The sequence below is a fragment of the Mytilus edulis genome, chromosome 8, assembly GCF_963676685.1.
Source record: "Mytilus edulis chromosome 8, xbMytEdul2.2, whole genome shotgun sequence".
NCBI lineage: Eukaryota > Metazoa > Mollusca > Bivalvia > Mytilida > Mytilidae > Mytilus > Mytilus edulis.
In genome coordinates, this window is record NC_092351.1 from 419,451 (window position 1) to 436,284 (window position 16,834).

Here is a 16,834-nt window from a genome sequence, read left to right on the forward strand (position 1 = left end):
ATTGGCCGACATGGACGAGGAAAATAGAAGACTGCAGCTCGATGGTAACTGTTAGTGATGACAATACAGACGATGAAAGAACAAATGCTTCAACATGTTCAACACAGACAATTTCATGTATAGATATACTGTAACGAATTTTAAGTTTCACTGTTCCCTTCTATGTAATCACGTTTGTACTGTACAGAATTTATGATATTATGTATAAATGTTTCATGTGTTATTATTCCAGATGTGATTTAAAAATAGCAAATGACGTCATGCTACTTTCATTTTTAATTATAGATAATATATTGTTCTGGTTTCAGAATATTTAGATTATTAAGAACAAAAGTTAATATATAGTTAGAAAGTGTATTTATTATAGTTTAAAAATGCTGATATTTTAATTATGTAAAGGGGATAACCTGGACAAGTATTTATTACGTACACAACGTTGATTGACGTTAATCGGCTGTTTTTCTGACAACCGTTGTTTTTGTTAAATAACCGTATTTGATTTATATATACATACGTTTTTGGTATAAAACATATTACTAAATCATTTTCTAAAACACATGTGATTAACATTGGTCATTAAAGTTAAATTGTTGTATTTATTAAGGAAAACGTCATTATTACATTGCATTTTAAGGCTTGAGTCGTCGTTTTACTTACATTTTTGAATAATTCTTCCTATTTAATATCTACTGGATGGTTGTAAATAACGATGTTTGAATGAGGCATTTTCATTTGGTCCATTGCTCCGAGGCAAAGATCTTATAGTTTAATCGTAGCATTCAATATTCATGTTGGCCAAAAGCACAAACGTAACGTCGTCCACCACTGTTTACTTGCCGTAAACCGTCTCAATGTCGTAAATGACAATTGTGACGTCATTAGCAGGTGCGTTGCTACTTAGTATAAATAGAGGACACATTATTGTGTTTTTTCAGACTCCAGACTCTTCAGTACACTCGATAAAAATATAAAGCAAACGCTTAAGTCTCAGACTTTCTTTCATTCACTATATACTGAATAAAGACACACGCTTTTTCAAGGTACTATTTATTAGTAGTGACTCAGTCAATATTTTGAAAGCAGTCACGAATTATTCTTTTGAAATAAATATAAACAATATTTGTTTACAGAAATAAGCGACTCAGTAGATTTATAACTTACATTAAATCCATATTTGTGAGACGCACTTCTCAAGGTCAAAACAATGAGTGTGGACATGCATTAATGCTATTTCGTAATGAACGATTCAGTCGGGCGATATGACAACAAAGCCGTATTTTATGATGGTCTCAATAATGAGCATAAACACATCCAATAGATAAATTAATATCAAATTACATTTATCCGTATTGTACTAATATTTTATGAACCGGAATACTTGACCAGAGTTATCCCTACTGTATTATTTGCTTGCTTAAAATTGTTTATAAAGTATTGTCTTTTGAATATTTGTTACATCAACTAAATGTTTACTGTTGAAATAAATAGTTTATTTTCATACCGTTTTAACTTTCATTAATTTAAAGGATTTTAGAAATACACCTGGTACCTTGTTTGTGTCAATAATGATCAGTCAAAAATAGTTGAGAAACTCACTACAGTCGTAACGTAGAAAAACGTTACAATACAACGATACAGAATTTTAGAAAAAGCAATTAGAGTAACAGCATACGTCTTGCGTTTTATACAGAATTTACAGAATTTAAAAGATAAACGGTTATTCGGATTTATCAGTGTTGAGGAGCGATGTAAAGCATTATAGTAACAGTACAACAGGAAACATTTAAGGATGAAATTGAAAGCTTGAATTGATTTTCACAGAAAAAAGTGCCATTTGTTCGACAACTTAAACTATATACAGACAAAAATGGATTACTACGTTGTACCGGGAGAATACAAAACGCACCTGTGAAAGAGAGTACTAAATATCCGTTGTTATTGCCAACACACCACAGTCTTACGTCCTTAATCGTAATTGATGCACACACAAAGACTTTACATGCCGGACTTAACAGTACAATCGCATATATTCAACAGAAATATTGGATACCGAGAATAAGGCAGTGCGTAAAATCACAAATTCGTAAATGCGTTCAATGCATTAAAATATCAGAAATGCCTTACAGCGCACCCGATCCGCCACCGCTAACTAAAGATCGAGTCAACTACGATTATCCTTTTTCAGTAACCGGAGTTGCTTTCACAGGAGCTTTGTATGCAAAAGGAAAACACAACGAATTAAGCAAAACATATATTTGTTTATTCACTTGCGCCGCTACTCGAGCTATACACTTGGAGATAGTCACAGATTCAACCGAGGAGTCTTTCATGCTTGCTTTTAAAAGATTTGTCGCTAGGAGATCTACAACAAGAATTATGTTGTCCGATAATGCAACAACCTTCAAGGCAGCTGCCGAAAAGATTACAAGATCAAGCAAAGACAACCGAATACAAGAAAACTTTGCCGATCAAGTAACTGAGTGGAAATTCATACCCAACCGAGCACCGTGGTTTGGAGGCTTTTGGGAACGCCTAATTGGACTCACGAAAAAGTCAATTAAAGGAATACTAGAAACGTCATGTGTCACTACGGAAATGTTGAATACAATTATAATCGAAATCGAGGGAACTCTAAACAATCGTCCTATAACTCACATTTCTACTGATATTAAAGATCCAGATCCGCTGACGCCAGCGCAACTTTTATATGGTCGTCGACTTGACAACCGGTCGGAACAGAATATTGACAGTGTTACTTCCGAAGATTTGCACGTGAAACTGAATAAAAATTTACAGAGAAATAATGAACTAATCAACCATTTTCGCTCAAGATGAAAACACGAATATCTGACGTCAATCCATGAATTGCACCGTACATCTGGAAGAAACGAACAAACAATACAAATAGGTGACATTGTACAAGTACACAATGACACAAATCGTATAATGTGGAAATTAGCAGTTGTACAAGATTTAGTTCGTGGAAAGGATGGACTCATTCGATCAGCTGTTATCAAGACCGACACAGGAATCACCAACCGTCCGATTGTGAAGTTCTATCCGTTGGAAATACTCAGTACAAATGATGACAGTGAATGAACTTTTCTGCCCTGGAGAAATTAGTTTATGTATAGACTGTTCAATTAACTCCGGTTATTATATAGACTTGTAAAAGTGTTAAATTATTCAGACGTGAACAGTTAAAAAACTATTGAGAGACTTTAACTTTGATTTTTTTCCATTCTATGTCACAATTGATCAGACATTTAATTTCAAATCAACGAATTTTTCATATTGTATTTCAAATTTGAGTTAAATATCATTTTCCTGGGCCGCAGAATGTAAAGAATTGCGCTAATATTTACGTACCTTTTTGCGGTACGGCCACTATCTTTGTGACGTCGCGTAATTGTTATACTTTATATTGTATTGAATAGAAACGTATAATGGCAGTTGTTCTATCTTTAACGTCTTAGATCAAAATACACAACGCAACGCAATAATCTAAAATAATCTAGCATTGGTTATATATCGAGATAGTGAATGAATGGTGTCTATAGGCTACCTAGCCTGTTATATCACGAGTTTGTAATTCAATCAAGGTCTCACTTATGAGCGACAAAAAACATTTAGACGGAATATACAAAACATCAATCCTGGTATCTATGATGAATTTATTTACAACCAATGGGTTGATGCCACTGTTGGTGGATTTTTCATTCCCCGAAGGTTTCACCAGACCATTAGTCATAATTATACATTAACAGTTTACAAAGCTGTGAATTTTTGATATACTAAGCCACTTTCCTACCTTAAGAATAGTTTACCTTAGTTGTATTTGGCAAACTTTTTGGTCTTCGTTCTTTATTTGACCTTTTTAACTGTTTTTATTCTAGCGTCACCGATGAGTCTTTTGTAGACGAATGCGCGTCTGACGCAAATTCAAAATTTCCATCCAGGTATCTATGATAAGTTTTATTTAGCAACAAGAACAATTCCACAAGAAAATAAATTTAGCGTCACAAAATTTAATCATTGCCTATTTCAAATAAAACAAATAAAGAAACATGTTTTGAAGTTTCTTTTTTAATATACATGTATTATAATCATTTTATTATACAGTCAGAACAGTGTATACATTTGTTCAAAGAAAAGGTGTTTTATTTTTATGTTAGAGGAAATGTTTATGAATCAATATTTGAAACTTAACAGCGTAAAAAGTGCATAAATGAATGGGAAATTGTTAAGCCATTATTTGTTAACACTTTGTACATGTATAATCAGTTGATTGAAGGATTCATTCATACCGTATTCTCATAAATTTACAGTAATTTTGATTTGCATATTCTATTTATCAATTGCTTCATTGTTGTGACAATATAATGATTCTTGAATTGTACATGTATCAATTTGAAATTTTCAGATTCATTACACTTTAAATAAATGTCATACATTTTATTTATTTTTTTGATTTATCGATCTGAACATATTTCATAATGTGTAATATATCTTTTATTTTAGTGAAAATTCATTACAAGACTGTTTATCTATTATGTGAGTGTATCACAGTTGCACAATTCCACAGGTTTTTTTTTCGCCTACGATTATTCATGATTCAGACAAAAGGGTTCATTGTGCTTATTTTTTTAATATATACTTACAAATTCAAACTATTGAGATATAATGACGAACATAATGTCTCAGCATAAACATACGAATTGTTTAGTCTGTAAGAAAAGCTATTAGCCGTCTAAGCATAAACATACGAATTGTTTAGTCTGTAAGAAAAGCTATTAGCCGTCTAAGCATAAACATACGAATTGTTTAGTCTGTAAGAAAAGCTATTAGCCGTCTAAGCATAAACATACGAATTGTTTAGTCTGTAAGAAAAGCTATTAGCCGTCTAAGCATAAACATACGAATTGTTTAGTCTGTAAGAAAAGCTATTAGCCGTCTAAGCATAAACATACGAATTGTTTAGTCTGTAAGAAAAGCTATTAGCCGTCAAAGCATAAACATACGAATTGTTTAGTCTGTAAGAAAAGCCGTCTAAGCATAAACATACGAATTATTTAGTCTGTAAGAAAAGCTATTAGCTTTTCACTGCTTTATTATGCTAAATGGCTGCAACTCGGGTACTCGATGCTATTTAAATACAGCAAAATTGAAAAAAGTATAAAATAATAATAAACTGTTATTCATAGAATCTTTTATACGTTCATATGTTTTAATACATTTAGCAATTAAACTTTATTGTCAATAAATTTGTCTTCCTGTCGCTTATATTTTCTTTTTTGTCACTAAAATCATGAAATTTTCATTTACGTTTACCTTGAGATTTGAAATAACTGATTTTTTTTAAAACTTTTTATTAAGTTGTTACCAATTATTAGTAGCCATAAAATACTTACTTTGCACTCAATAAATATGATAGTGATGCATGAAATCAAAATAAAATTACAATGAATTAAACTTTCCTTTGAGGGTAAAAGGTAAATTGGGGGAATTAAATAAACCGGTGATCACAATCTCAAATCAACTAAATGATCCCACCTGTTATTTACAGTCTATGAATAATTTATGATCCGATCAAACATATGTATCATTAAATCAATTTGGAGGAAATGACCTTAAATTCGAAGAATTTATTTCTTAATTGAAAAAAAAATCTTATATGATATATCCACACAGAAAATAGCTTTGTAATTATTGTGCATTATATCATCAAAGTCATATAGCTTACTTAAAGATGTTCATCAACCAACCAAACGATAATAAGCCACTGAAAAATGCACATGACATTATGAAAAATAAAATAGTGACTTCGTCAAAATGTAATTACATCCATCATATTTTCTAAACAAAAATGTATGATATTGAATTATTTTCAAGCAAATGTATTTTCGAAATCCGCATAAGGGTAAACTGGTATGATTGAACAAACGATGCAATTTTTTAACAATTCCAAGATTATATGCTTTATTAAATACTTTCAGAAATTGATTAAAGTATTATTATTCTCTGTTCAAAAGTCCCACATCAAATTAAATCCACATTCATATAAAGTATTTTTAATTTCTAACAACCATTTAGAGTGGTAGATACCCCTTTTACTAAGATGATACAATATAGAATACACATGATACGTTGCCAGAAACCAACCATTCTAGCTTTAATAAGAATATGTACTGGTATTCTACCCAATTCTCCATAAATCATACAATGATCAGTACTTTTTTTAACCTTCAAAATTATTTTACAAAATTGCATATGCAAGTTTAATATAATATTACAATTTTCAAAACCCCATACTTCTGCACCATATAACAAAATAGGTACAACCATTGTATTAAATAGCTCTAATTGCATATCAATTAGTAAATTCAACTTCCTAGCCTTTCTTAAGACTATAAACATGGCTTTTCTTGCTTGCTGTACAAGATGTGCTTTGGCGTCATTAAAATTTCCCTTAAAAGAAAATATAATACCAAGGTATTGAAAATTTGTAACAATATTAAGGCTTTCACCACTATATTTAAAGTTCATATTATCTGTGTTAAGTCTTGATCTTGAAAATATTACAACTTTTGTCTTAGATATGTTAACTTGCATTTTCCAAGTTTGACAATATAAATACATGGCATTTAATGAGGCTTTTAACTCTGCTGCCGATTCGGCTAAAATTACAGTATCATCTCCATATAATAACAAATATAAACGAAAATATACAGCGACTTCATCAGTATCAAGAAAACGTGCTGCAATACTCATATCAACTAAACCATTATATGAATGTGACATAAATTCGACCAAGTCATTTGAGAAAATGGCAAAGAATACAGGAGATAGATAGTCTCCTTGGCGTACACCAACATTGGATTTAAAAAAGTTTGAACAAGAGTTGCCTTGTCTCACACAAGACTTTTTGCATTGTTATACATACTGTTTATAATCTTAAACATTTTGCCATCAATGGTACATTTTAACAGTTTTTGCCATAAATATACTCTTCTGACAGAGTCAAAAGCTTTTCGATAGTCAACAAATACACAATACAATTTTCTACCTCTATGTAAGTATAAATCAATCAAGCATTTCAAATTAAAAATATGATCTGTCGTACTATAACCTTTTCTGAACCCTGCTTGTTCTTCACACAATGAACCAGAATTTTCTAAATATGTATGAAGCCTAATATTCAAAATGCAAGTAAATAATTTACCATAACAACTTAAAATAGTAATACCACGATAATTATCCACATCATTCGGATTACCTTTATTCTTATATATTGGGCATATATAATTTCTGACCAACTATCAGGTATAATACCACTATGAAATACAATATTTAATATTCTTACAAAAACAGGCATCAACTTTACTGTGCCATATTTCAAAAATTCATTCAATATAAGATCACCACCACATACTTTATTATTTTTCAATGATTTGACAGCATATAATACTTCGTCTTCAGTAATATCTCGATTTAATTCAATATTATAATCAGTAATATTATTAGGTAATACAATATCGTTATCATCCTGCTCATCAAGAGCATTAAGATTTTGAAATGATCATATAATACATCCATAGTAATTTTATTTACAGCTTTGTTACCTTTTGTATCACATTTGTTCAAAAGAGACCAGTATGCTTTCGAATCAGATTTACGCAAGTTTTTCAATTTGTCTATAACAGACTACTGATATTCTCTAAACTGCTTGTTAAGCGTACGTTTATACTCCCTACTACTAGCAATGAGATTTTCCTTTGTTTCAGCCCTTTGTAATCTCCAGTGGATATTTTTACATTTACGATATGCTTTACGTTTTAAATAACAATCTTGATTAAAATAAGGTGTACATTTTTTTGACCTGACACCAAGTCGACTGTTCTTGGGTTTGAATTCTACAATCATGTCAGCTTTATCAGCAGCATTTTTAATAATTGAATTACAATTCAATATTACATTGTTGACAGTTTCAACATTAATATTATTGACATCTAGATTTTCAAGTTTTTCAACTAAATCATGAATATTTTCATCATTCAAATTTTCTAAAAATACATTTGCATTATTATTCCTCCATTTTGATTTGTATACAACATTGCTATTATCCTCATGTGACAGAGTATCAACAGATTCAAGTATTACAGAAGTATCAAAATGTTTGACAACTGGACAATGAATATCACTCAAAATTGAATCAAAATTTTCAATATTGAAGTATGAAATACATTTAAATAACATAGGTGACACAATAGCATAATCAATTAGTGTGTTTTTACTTGTTGTAACAGCCCCTACTAATTGATCATTACTAATTTTACCATTAACAATATATAGATCTAAATTTTTACAAAATTCCAATAATTTGTGTCCATAATTATTTATATTCGAAATGTCCTTCGAAGAACGCTTAATTGGGATACCCAATTCATACAGAGCATTAATACTGTTCATATATTTTCTGGAATTCTCGTCGATCAGCAGGCTGTCTAGGATTGTATCATTTACAATAATAAAGTCATCATGAGTCCCTGTATGGACATAAAAGTCCCCAAGTAGGCACACTTGGTAATTTTTATTAACAGTGATATAATAAGTTATAATCCTGGTACTTTTGATAACTAATATCAATTATGTTTTCTAAAATCTCATCAAATATGTCAACTGAACTATAAACACTATTTTCAGGGGGGATATATACTATCCCAAACAACAAAGCACTTGGCAACAAATTCACAATAGAGAACAAATATATACATTGACTAGAGATATCAATAACTTTCATATATTTGTAGATAGAACTTTTTACAAATACTGCTATACCACCAGACTTATGTCTACATTTCTCACGTATTATAGGTGGTGGTAATTCATAACCAGATAAATGAACATCATCATATGCATACAATTTTGATTCAGTAAAACACAATATATCATATAATGAAATAAACTCCACAAAATCGGGGATTTTACTTTTTGAAACCAACCCACACACATTTAATGACAGAACTTTTAGCTGGCCTTTCACATTTTGAATTTCACAATTTTGACGTTCACTTTCACTTATGAATATGGGCAAATTTTCAGATTTTGAATTTATTTCAACACTGCGCTCTTTTTGACTTCCTTCGCACCCCTAAAATTCGGGCAACCCTAAAGCTTTATAATGCACGGTATCCATTCCAATTTTAAACAAGTCATTCGGACTATCAATTGTAACCTTGAACGTACAGTGGATCCTTCCCTCTTTTGTAAATGCTGATTTTACATTGGTCTGCTTTTTAATGTAAAAGAGTAGCTTGAATTTCAGCTTTGTAAGGTCTTCAGCTATAAAAATGTTCTTAAAACGTCCATTTTTTCTCAGCTCGGCACGATTCTTCAACAACAGAAATCGGGGCTCACGGTGGACAAATCTAGCAATGACTTGGCGTGCTTTCCCCTCGCGCGTCGGACCCATTCTATGTATGGCGTTAAAGTTGTCAGGCTTTATGACTACCCCTACCGAACCAGCAATTTCAATTAAAATATTAGTCAAGTCTTCTCCGTCTGCTTCTGGAACATTAGAAATGCGTACATTTTCTCGTCTAGAGTACTGATTTAAAGAGTCATTTTCGTACAAGAGTTTCTCACCTGTGCCTGCAATTTATTGATAGCTTCATCATGCTTGATAAGTCTATCGTCCTGTTTAGTGGTTATAAGTACCTCTAGGGCTGGCAACATCAATGTTATAACTTTAACGGCCACTTTGTCCTCCCCCGTCATGCCGGTCGTTTCGGCGCTTTTTGTTTGCAAGTGTTCATTAACAGCTGTAGTTGATTCATGAAAGGTTGAATCACTTTCTAATAGGTCACTACATTTACTCTTAAACGATGACAGTATGATATCAAAACCATTACAATTTATGTTAAAACTAAAAAAAAACCAGAGTTATCTCTCTGTATATATTCAACTATAATCTTCGAATGATTAAAGTCAGTCATGTGTTGAAATACACAAACAACTATACACACAAATACGATGCAACAAATTCAGTTACCCATTTTCATTCGTTTGCTAAACTATAAAAGATTGGAATAAATTACCTTAACTAACAGTCTGCAGCACCAATATTTAAGAGGAACTTTTCCAGATTTTACTCCTCGTTACATACCAATATCTACATGCATAAACTATATTCTTGTTGTCTTATAAGTGTTACTGTCAGTGGATGCGTCATGTCTTCGTCGATGAATTCAATATCAGTATCAGTTATTTCTATGTCTTTCAATTTAAAACGTTCAATATGCTAATGTCATTTTGTAATAACTTTATCTTGTGTGCACATATACATGTCAAATAATCATTTTTGTTCCATTAGTTTTGAGATATTAAAACAAGGAAACAATGTCTTTTAAAAATATCTTGTCGTTTATTATCCTATCTGAGCGTGAAACATGTTCTTCCTATAATTATACTGAATCCATACTATAAACATATACAACTTTTTGTGGGAATAAGATATCAACCATTTGTTTCTTTTTTATATAATTTGTATTTGGTTAATTTTTTTTAATTATTTTTTTTGTGGCTTATTTCATTTTATTTTCATATGATTCAAATGAACATTTTGAAGTATGACTGGATTTTCAAGAGAAGGGATATCATTTACACAATATCAATAATTCATATACATGTAGGTTGTGAACATGATTCCTATGAGTTAATAAAATAAGATAGAAAAATAATTATATATAACGAAAGATTTGTCAGTAATATGATTTCAAAATATATCTTTTAGAAAGCAAAAGTTTCTTCACTTTGAGGTTTTTAGATTGACCCCCAAAATAATATTCTAAATTTGGCAGATATGGTAATCATTCTTGATAAATCTGAAGTATTCTTAGTGGTAATATGTTGACTATTAGCCAGAAATTTACAAATACGTTTAGTCGAAAAATCTTGACGATTCAGCTAAGATCATGTGGGTGGAGTTTTGAACTTCTGTATGAGAACGGGAGATTTTCAACGTCCTTGTTAATGTAAAGGATGTGTCACCGGGGAAACTGAGGTGACTTGTAAGGTCGTGTAACAAGAGCCTGACTGAATGGCCTCTTGTTACTGAAACTGTGTGATGCACCTGATCACACAATGAATGATTGCTCTGAATAGCAATGAGAACTCTGAATACTGGTGAAACCTAACTTTTGAGACTCTGGAAGTAGCGATGAATAAACCAATAATTCAGCATGGAATACGACTACTTTTATTACAGATGGACTGTGTTCAGTGTAAAGTCCTGAGTCCAAATCTTGCTTATTGAAATTATAAGCAAGTATTTATACACAATTGAAATGACAAGAATAGACATAACAAATAACAATTAATTTGAGTGATATTGTTCACTGACAAAGGTTAAACTATTTTTAGAACTTGAAGAATAGATATTAAATGATAATCTGATTATGACAATTAAGAACATACATTATGAATAAGGTAAAATGTCACTAATTAGGTAACAGATTGAAACATGTCACTCAATGTCCAAACTAAGAATTAAAAAGCATGTTGATTTTAAGTCCTGGATACGAAATGTAAATAGAAACGAAATTATAAAATAAAATGAATTATAAAACACAGAGAATTAAAGTCTAAAATATCACAATTGAGAATTTTGTATTAAAGTCCAAAATAATAAACGAAGCTGCTTTTTCCCTGGTCACAGATGTTTGCTACTCTATTTCAAAATAACAATCTTTTTACTGACTGTAATACGTTAACATATTTTATATAACGGAAATAAGAAGCAACAATGAATTTGTCTGGAAATAATCATTTCTATAGCTTTTTCGTTCATTTTTACACTGGCACCTTTCATCCTTCGAAATCTAGTGAAAATAGTAAGGGTATTTTGAAAAATATCTTTCAAACTTTATGTTTTAATATTATTATAAAAAGAAAAGAAGATGCTAGTGAGCCTAATTTCTAATTAATGGCACTATATTGGTTCAACTAGAAAATACTGAAAACCTAACAAGTTAAAAACAAGAATAGCGAACAGGCTTTATAAATGATAAGATATTTTTTTTATGATTTTGCTATACCCCTCACGTGTTATTGTATGCTTTGTGTTTGATTGATTGCTTCTGTGGTATCCATACATATTGCTTGAACAACAGCACATTTGTGATATAAGGAAGTATGAAATATCCACCAACTAGACATTTCTAAAATGGTAAGTAAGTCGTGTGCTCGTGTTCCTGTTCGTGACATACACGCTAATCTTTTTCTGACATAATCCTTAACTACATCCGAGAAATTCCTGAGGTGTTTTGTCGAATTGGTGGTCTAAAGAATTCGATACTTTCTAAGTTGTCCATTGTTTACGATACAGAGATCACCGGATATTACCCCTTTTACCTGACCAGTATGACTTTTTTGTTTTGCGATGATAAAAAAAAAGAGCTGTCGGGAATTTAACATTTGACATCCTGATGGTCTTTTATAACTTCTTTACAAAGTATATATATCTCCGAATTGATACGATATTCCCGGGCTTGTTCTTCCTATCATGATTTCCTTGATAGAGGGTTGCTGCTTACAAAGAAGCTATTAAAACAAGAGTTCCAAATGGCGAAGTTGAAATCAACCCTTCGTAAATTTTACGGACGCCATCACACAGTGGTTGACCGTTATGGAATAACCGTTTCACAGATGATATCGGATATGTTCCTTGTGTCGTAACTACAATCCACTTCCTTATTCACCACGAATGTGACCTACCGCATTATACTATTTACCGGATTTGTAATAACATGAGCAACATGACGGGTGTCAAATGTGGAGCAGGATCTGCCTACCCTTACGGAGCACGTGAGATTACCCAAAGTTTTTGGTAGGGCTCGTTTTGCTTAATCTTTAGTTTTCTATATTGCGTCATGTGTACTTATATTTGTCTCTTTGTCTTTTTATTTTTTAGTCATGGTGTTGTCAGTTTATTTGCGATCTATGAGTTTGACTGTTCCTCTGGTATTTTTCTCGCCCCTCTATCTTGATGTTGAATATTTACATGTAGCAATGTATTTTAAATTATGGAAATTATAGAAACAACGGACACGGGTTCTCTACCATATTATAAAACTATTCCTCGAATTATTCATAAGCGGTCATCTCAGAATATATGACAAACGCGCCGTTTTTAATTTTTAAATTATCAATTTCCCCAACCTAATTAGTATCCATATCGGATATATATTTTCCAACTTATGCGGTATTCAAGAGCTTGCATCTCCCACTCAGACTTTGTAAAACGTCAACAGTGTCTGATCAGAAACCAGGGTTAGGTCAAGTAACGCCTCGTCCATTTTCACAAAAAAAGTTCATCGGAAGATACCAAGACCTTGTTGATTATCGTTCCGTATCAACTAACAAATTAATATACGATGCTCTTGAATTATAGCTATAGATTCTAGGTACTGTTTAGTCTACTCTTGCATTCTTGTCTTTCATTTTTGCTAATGTGCTTTGTTTATATGCCTTTTTGTGTTTCTTTGTTGACATATTTGTTTGTTGGGGATTAAGATTATAACACAAATGATGACTGATGTACCCCTATTTTTGACATTATTACCTATTATATAGATATAAGAAGATTTGGTATGAGTGCCAATGAGACAACTCTCCGTCCAAATCACAATTTGGAAAGTAAAACCAATATAGGTCAAAGTATGGTCTTCAACACAGATACGTGGCTCACACCGAACATCAAGCTATAAAAGGCCCCAAAAATTACTAGTGTATAACCAATCAAACGGGAAGACCAACGTTCTAACCTATATAAAAAAAACGAGAAAATATCAATTGAAATTGTTTAACTCAATCAAAAGACATATTAACACAAGTGAACATACACTGAACGAATAAATGTGGTCTGTGATACAAAATCAATAAAATAAGAGGTGAATGAATAAAGGCAAATGAAGTATACAAATAAACTCATCATACCGCTGAGGTATGTTCAATAATTTTTTTTAAAACCGCATTATCTAAATTTCGGTTCACAATTCGGTGTCAATAAAATTGAATTTTATGCGACTATAATACAATTGAGATGTTTAGCTAGCTACAAAAACAGGTTTGGTCCACATTTTTTTGCATGGGAAGATGCTAATGCAGGTCGTATATATGACAGTTGTTGTCCATTCGTATGATGTGTGTGAGCTTTTGATTTTGCCATTTGATTCGGGACTTGCAGTTTTGAATTTTCGTCGGAGTTCAGTATTTATTGTGATTTTACTTTTTGTTATATCTCGAATGTGTCAATAAATGATATTATTAGTTACACAGTGTGCAATTGTCCTAATACGAGAATTTATCGGGTCAATAAAATTCATATCGGGTGAGGCGAAGCCAAACCCGATATGAATTTTATTGACCCGATAAATTCCGTATTAGGACAATTCAACACTGTGTAACGAATTTATCCTGATTTTGTTATATTACATATTATTATATTCAAATTCAATTTCGAGACAATATCAATAATACATTTTATATAGATATAACTAATCTAAAACTGAAAAATTAAAAATATTATGACTATAAAGCAACTCATTTTTTTTAATTTTTTTTATTAGGTCAATGGTATAAGGGAGATAATTCCAATTGACGTAATACTGAAATTTATTACGACAATATCAGCCAATCAAAATGCGAGAAATTACTCTAAATCAGGATAATAATCCTTATTTGGCATTTTTTATACCTAAAGTTTGTCAATGAATGATGCTGATCGTTATTTGGCTTTTTGTATACCTCATGTTTGTCAATGAATAATGCTGAATCGTTATTTGGCTTTTTGTATACCTCATGTTTATCAATGAATGATGTTGATCGTTATTTGGCTTTTGTTATATCTAAGTTTGTAAATGAATGATGTTGGTCGTTATTCGGCTTTTGTTATATCTAAGTTTGTCATTGAATTATGTTGATCGTTATTCGGCTTTTGTTATATCTAAGTTTGTCATTGAATGATGTTGATCGTTTTTTGACTTTTGTTATATCTAAGTTTGTCAACGAATAATGTTGATTTATCATTCGGCTTTTATCAATTAACGATTTTGTCAATGAATGTACGTTATCTTACTTTTGTTACTTCTCGAGTTTATCAAAAAATTATGTTTAAGCGTTGTCTAGATCTTGCTATATCTAAGAATTGTCAATTAATGATAGTGATCTCCCTTTTGCTATATCTCGAGTTTTTTAAAGTATGACGTAACTCAGGGGCGTAGCTACCTAGGGCTCATCTAGGCACGTGCCTATACATAAATGTGCCAATTATATACTCCCTTTAGAAAAAATGAAATAAAAATACACATTTTAATTCAAATGCGTATTATTATTTAGGCCAGACAGACTTCTTGTTGTCCTTCATGTCACAAATGCCAATCTGTACACTTCGATGCATATAGTCCAGCAGATAGGTGAATAATTGTGCACTTTGTGTTTAAAGCATAAAATTTGGTAGAAACATAGTTTGAACCGTTCTAAACAAAATTAGATATGGAGGCAAGCTTGATTTTATCCACTTCCGGTTTTATCATCAAAATGGCGGACTTGCATTTGATAACTGATTAATGGTTATTTAATTCTCACAACTGGTAGTCAAAGTTTGCTGTGTAGACTATAATATTATTGTGTATTCATGGTTTGAAATAATGTATCATTTAACATGCATCCGCCATTTTGGATTTTACTGGAAGTTAACTATATTTCCAGCTTGCCTCCATATCTCAAATTAAAGAGTATAGATAAAAGTATGTTTGAGCAAAATTTGGTGCTTTTAACACGAAGTGCACAATTTCTTCATATATTGCACCTATCTGCTGGACTAGACTATTTAGATTTGATCGACACTCCCCGTTTCATCGTCAACTAATGAAAGATCCTTCTGCGTGATGCGACTCGTCAAGTCTTACCAGAGATTGATGAGACACTTTCTTATTGATCTCTTCCATATATCCACAGACACCTCAATGTTGATGTTGATGCGAGTATAACTGATTTTATTGGCAGAAAAAAAAACTGTCGACATTGACTTTGTGTATAAAACTAGAACTGAATCCTCAATGCTCTTCAACTTTGTAATTGTTTGGCTTTATAAATATTTTGATATGAGCGTCATACGAGTCTTATGAAGACGAAACGTGCGTCTGCCGTACTTATTTATAATCCTGGTACCTTTGATAAGCAATTAAAGGTAGAAGACGACAAAAGAGAGCGATTTGCAGTAATAATTTACTCATTAAAATAAACATATGCAAGCGTCCCAGAGGCACGAAATGCATTTGTGAATTTAAAAAATTTTGTTGTCAAAAAGGAGGCGAAATAATCTAGAGGTATATTCGAATCGTAGAAAAACTGAAGACTAAGCAACAGGAACCCCACCAAAACGGGATTGTATTTACAACATAAGGTACATATCGGATATCATCTGTGTAACGAATATTTCATAACGGTCAACAACTCGTGATGGTGTTTGTAAAATGTATGAAGGGAAGATTTCACTTCGCCATTTGGAAATAATGGTTAAATAGCTTACTTGCAGCAACCCGCTATCTGGAATATCGTATCAACTGGGATACACATACTATGTATGCAGGCGCTGCTGAAATGTTGCTTAATAAAACTGAAAAGATAACAATTGGGAAGCTTCGATCATCTCGTTTGTCGTCAAGTTTTGTTTTCAATCGATCCTTATTTTCAAATTCTAGATGAAAGTCAAGATATGAGGCAGACTTAGCTGTATCTGTTGTATCCTTGCTATCAATTTCGATAGGAAAAA

At 31.7% G+C, this 16,834-nt stretch overlaps 1 protein-coding gene across 1 annotated transcript; it reads left to right on the top strand.

Annotated features, from left to right (window-relative positions):
- The first annotated feature begins 2,115 nt into the window (after positions 1-2,115).
- Positions 2,116-2,835, top strand: LOC139486670 (uncharacterized). Its single transcript, XM_071271593.1, has one exon. The coding sequence runs from the start codon at positions 2,116-2,118 to the stop codon at positions 2,833-2,835; it is 720 nt and encodes a 239-aa protein (XP_071127694.1).
- The last annotated feature ends 13,999 nt before the right edge of the window (positions 2,836-16,834 follow it).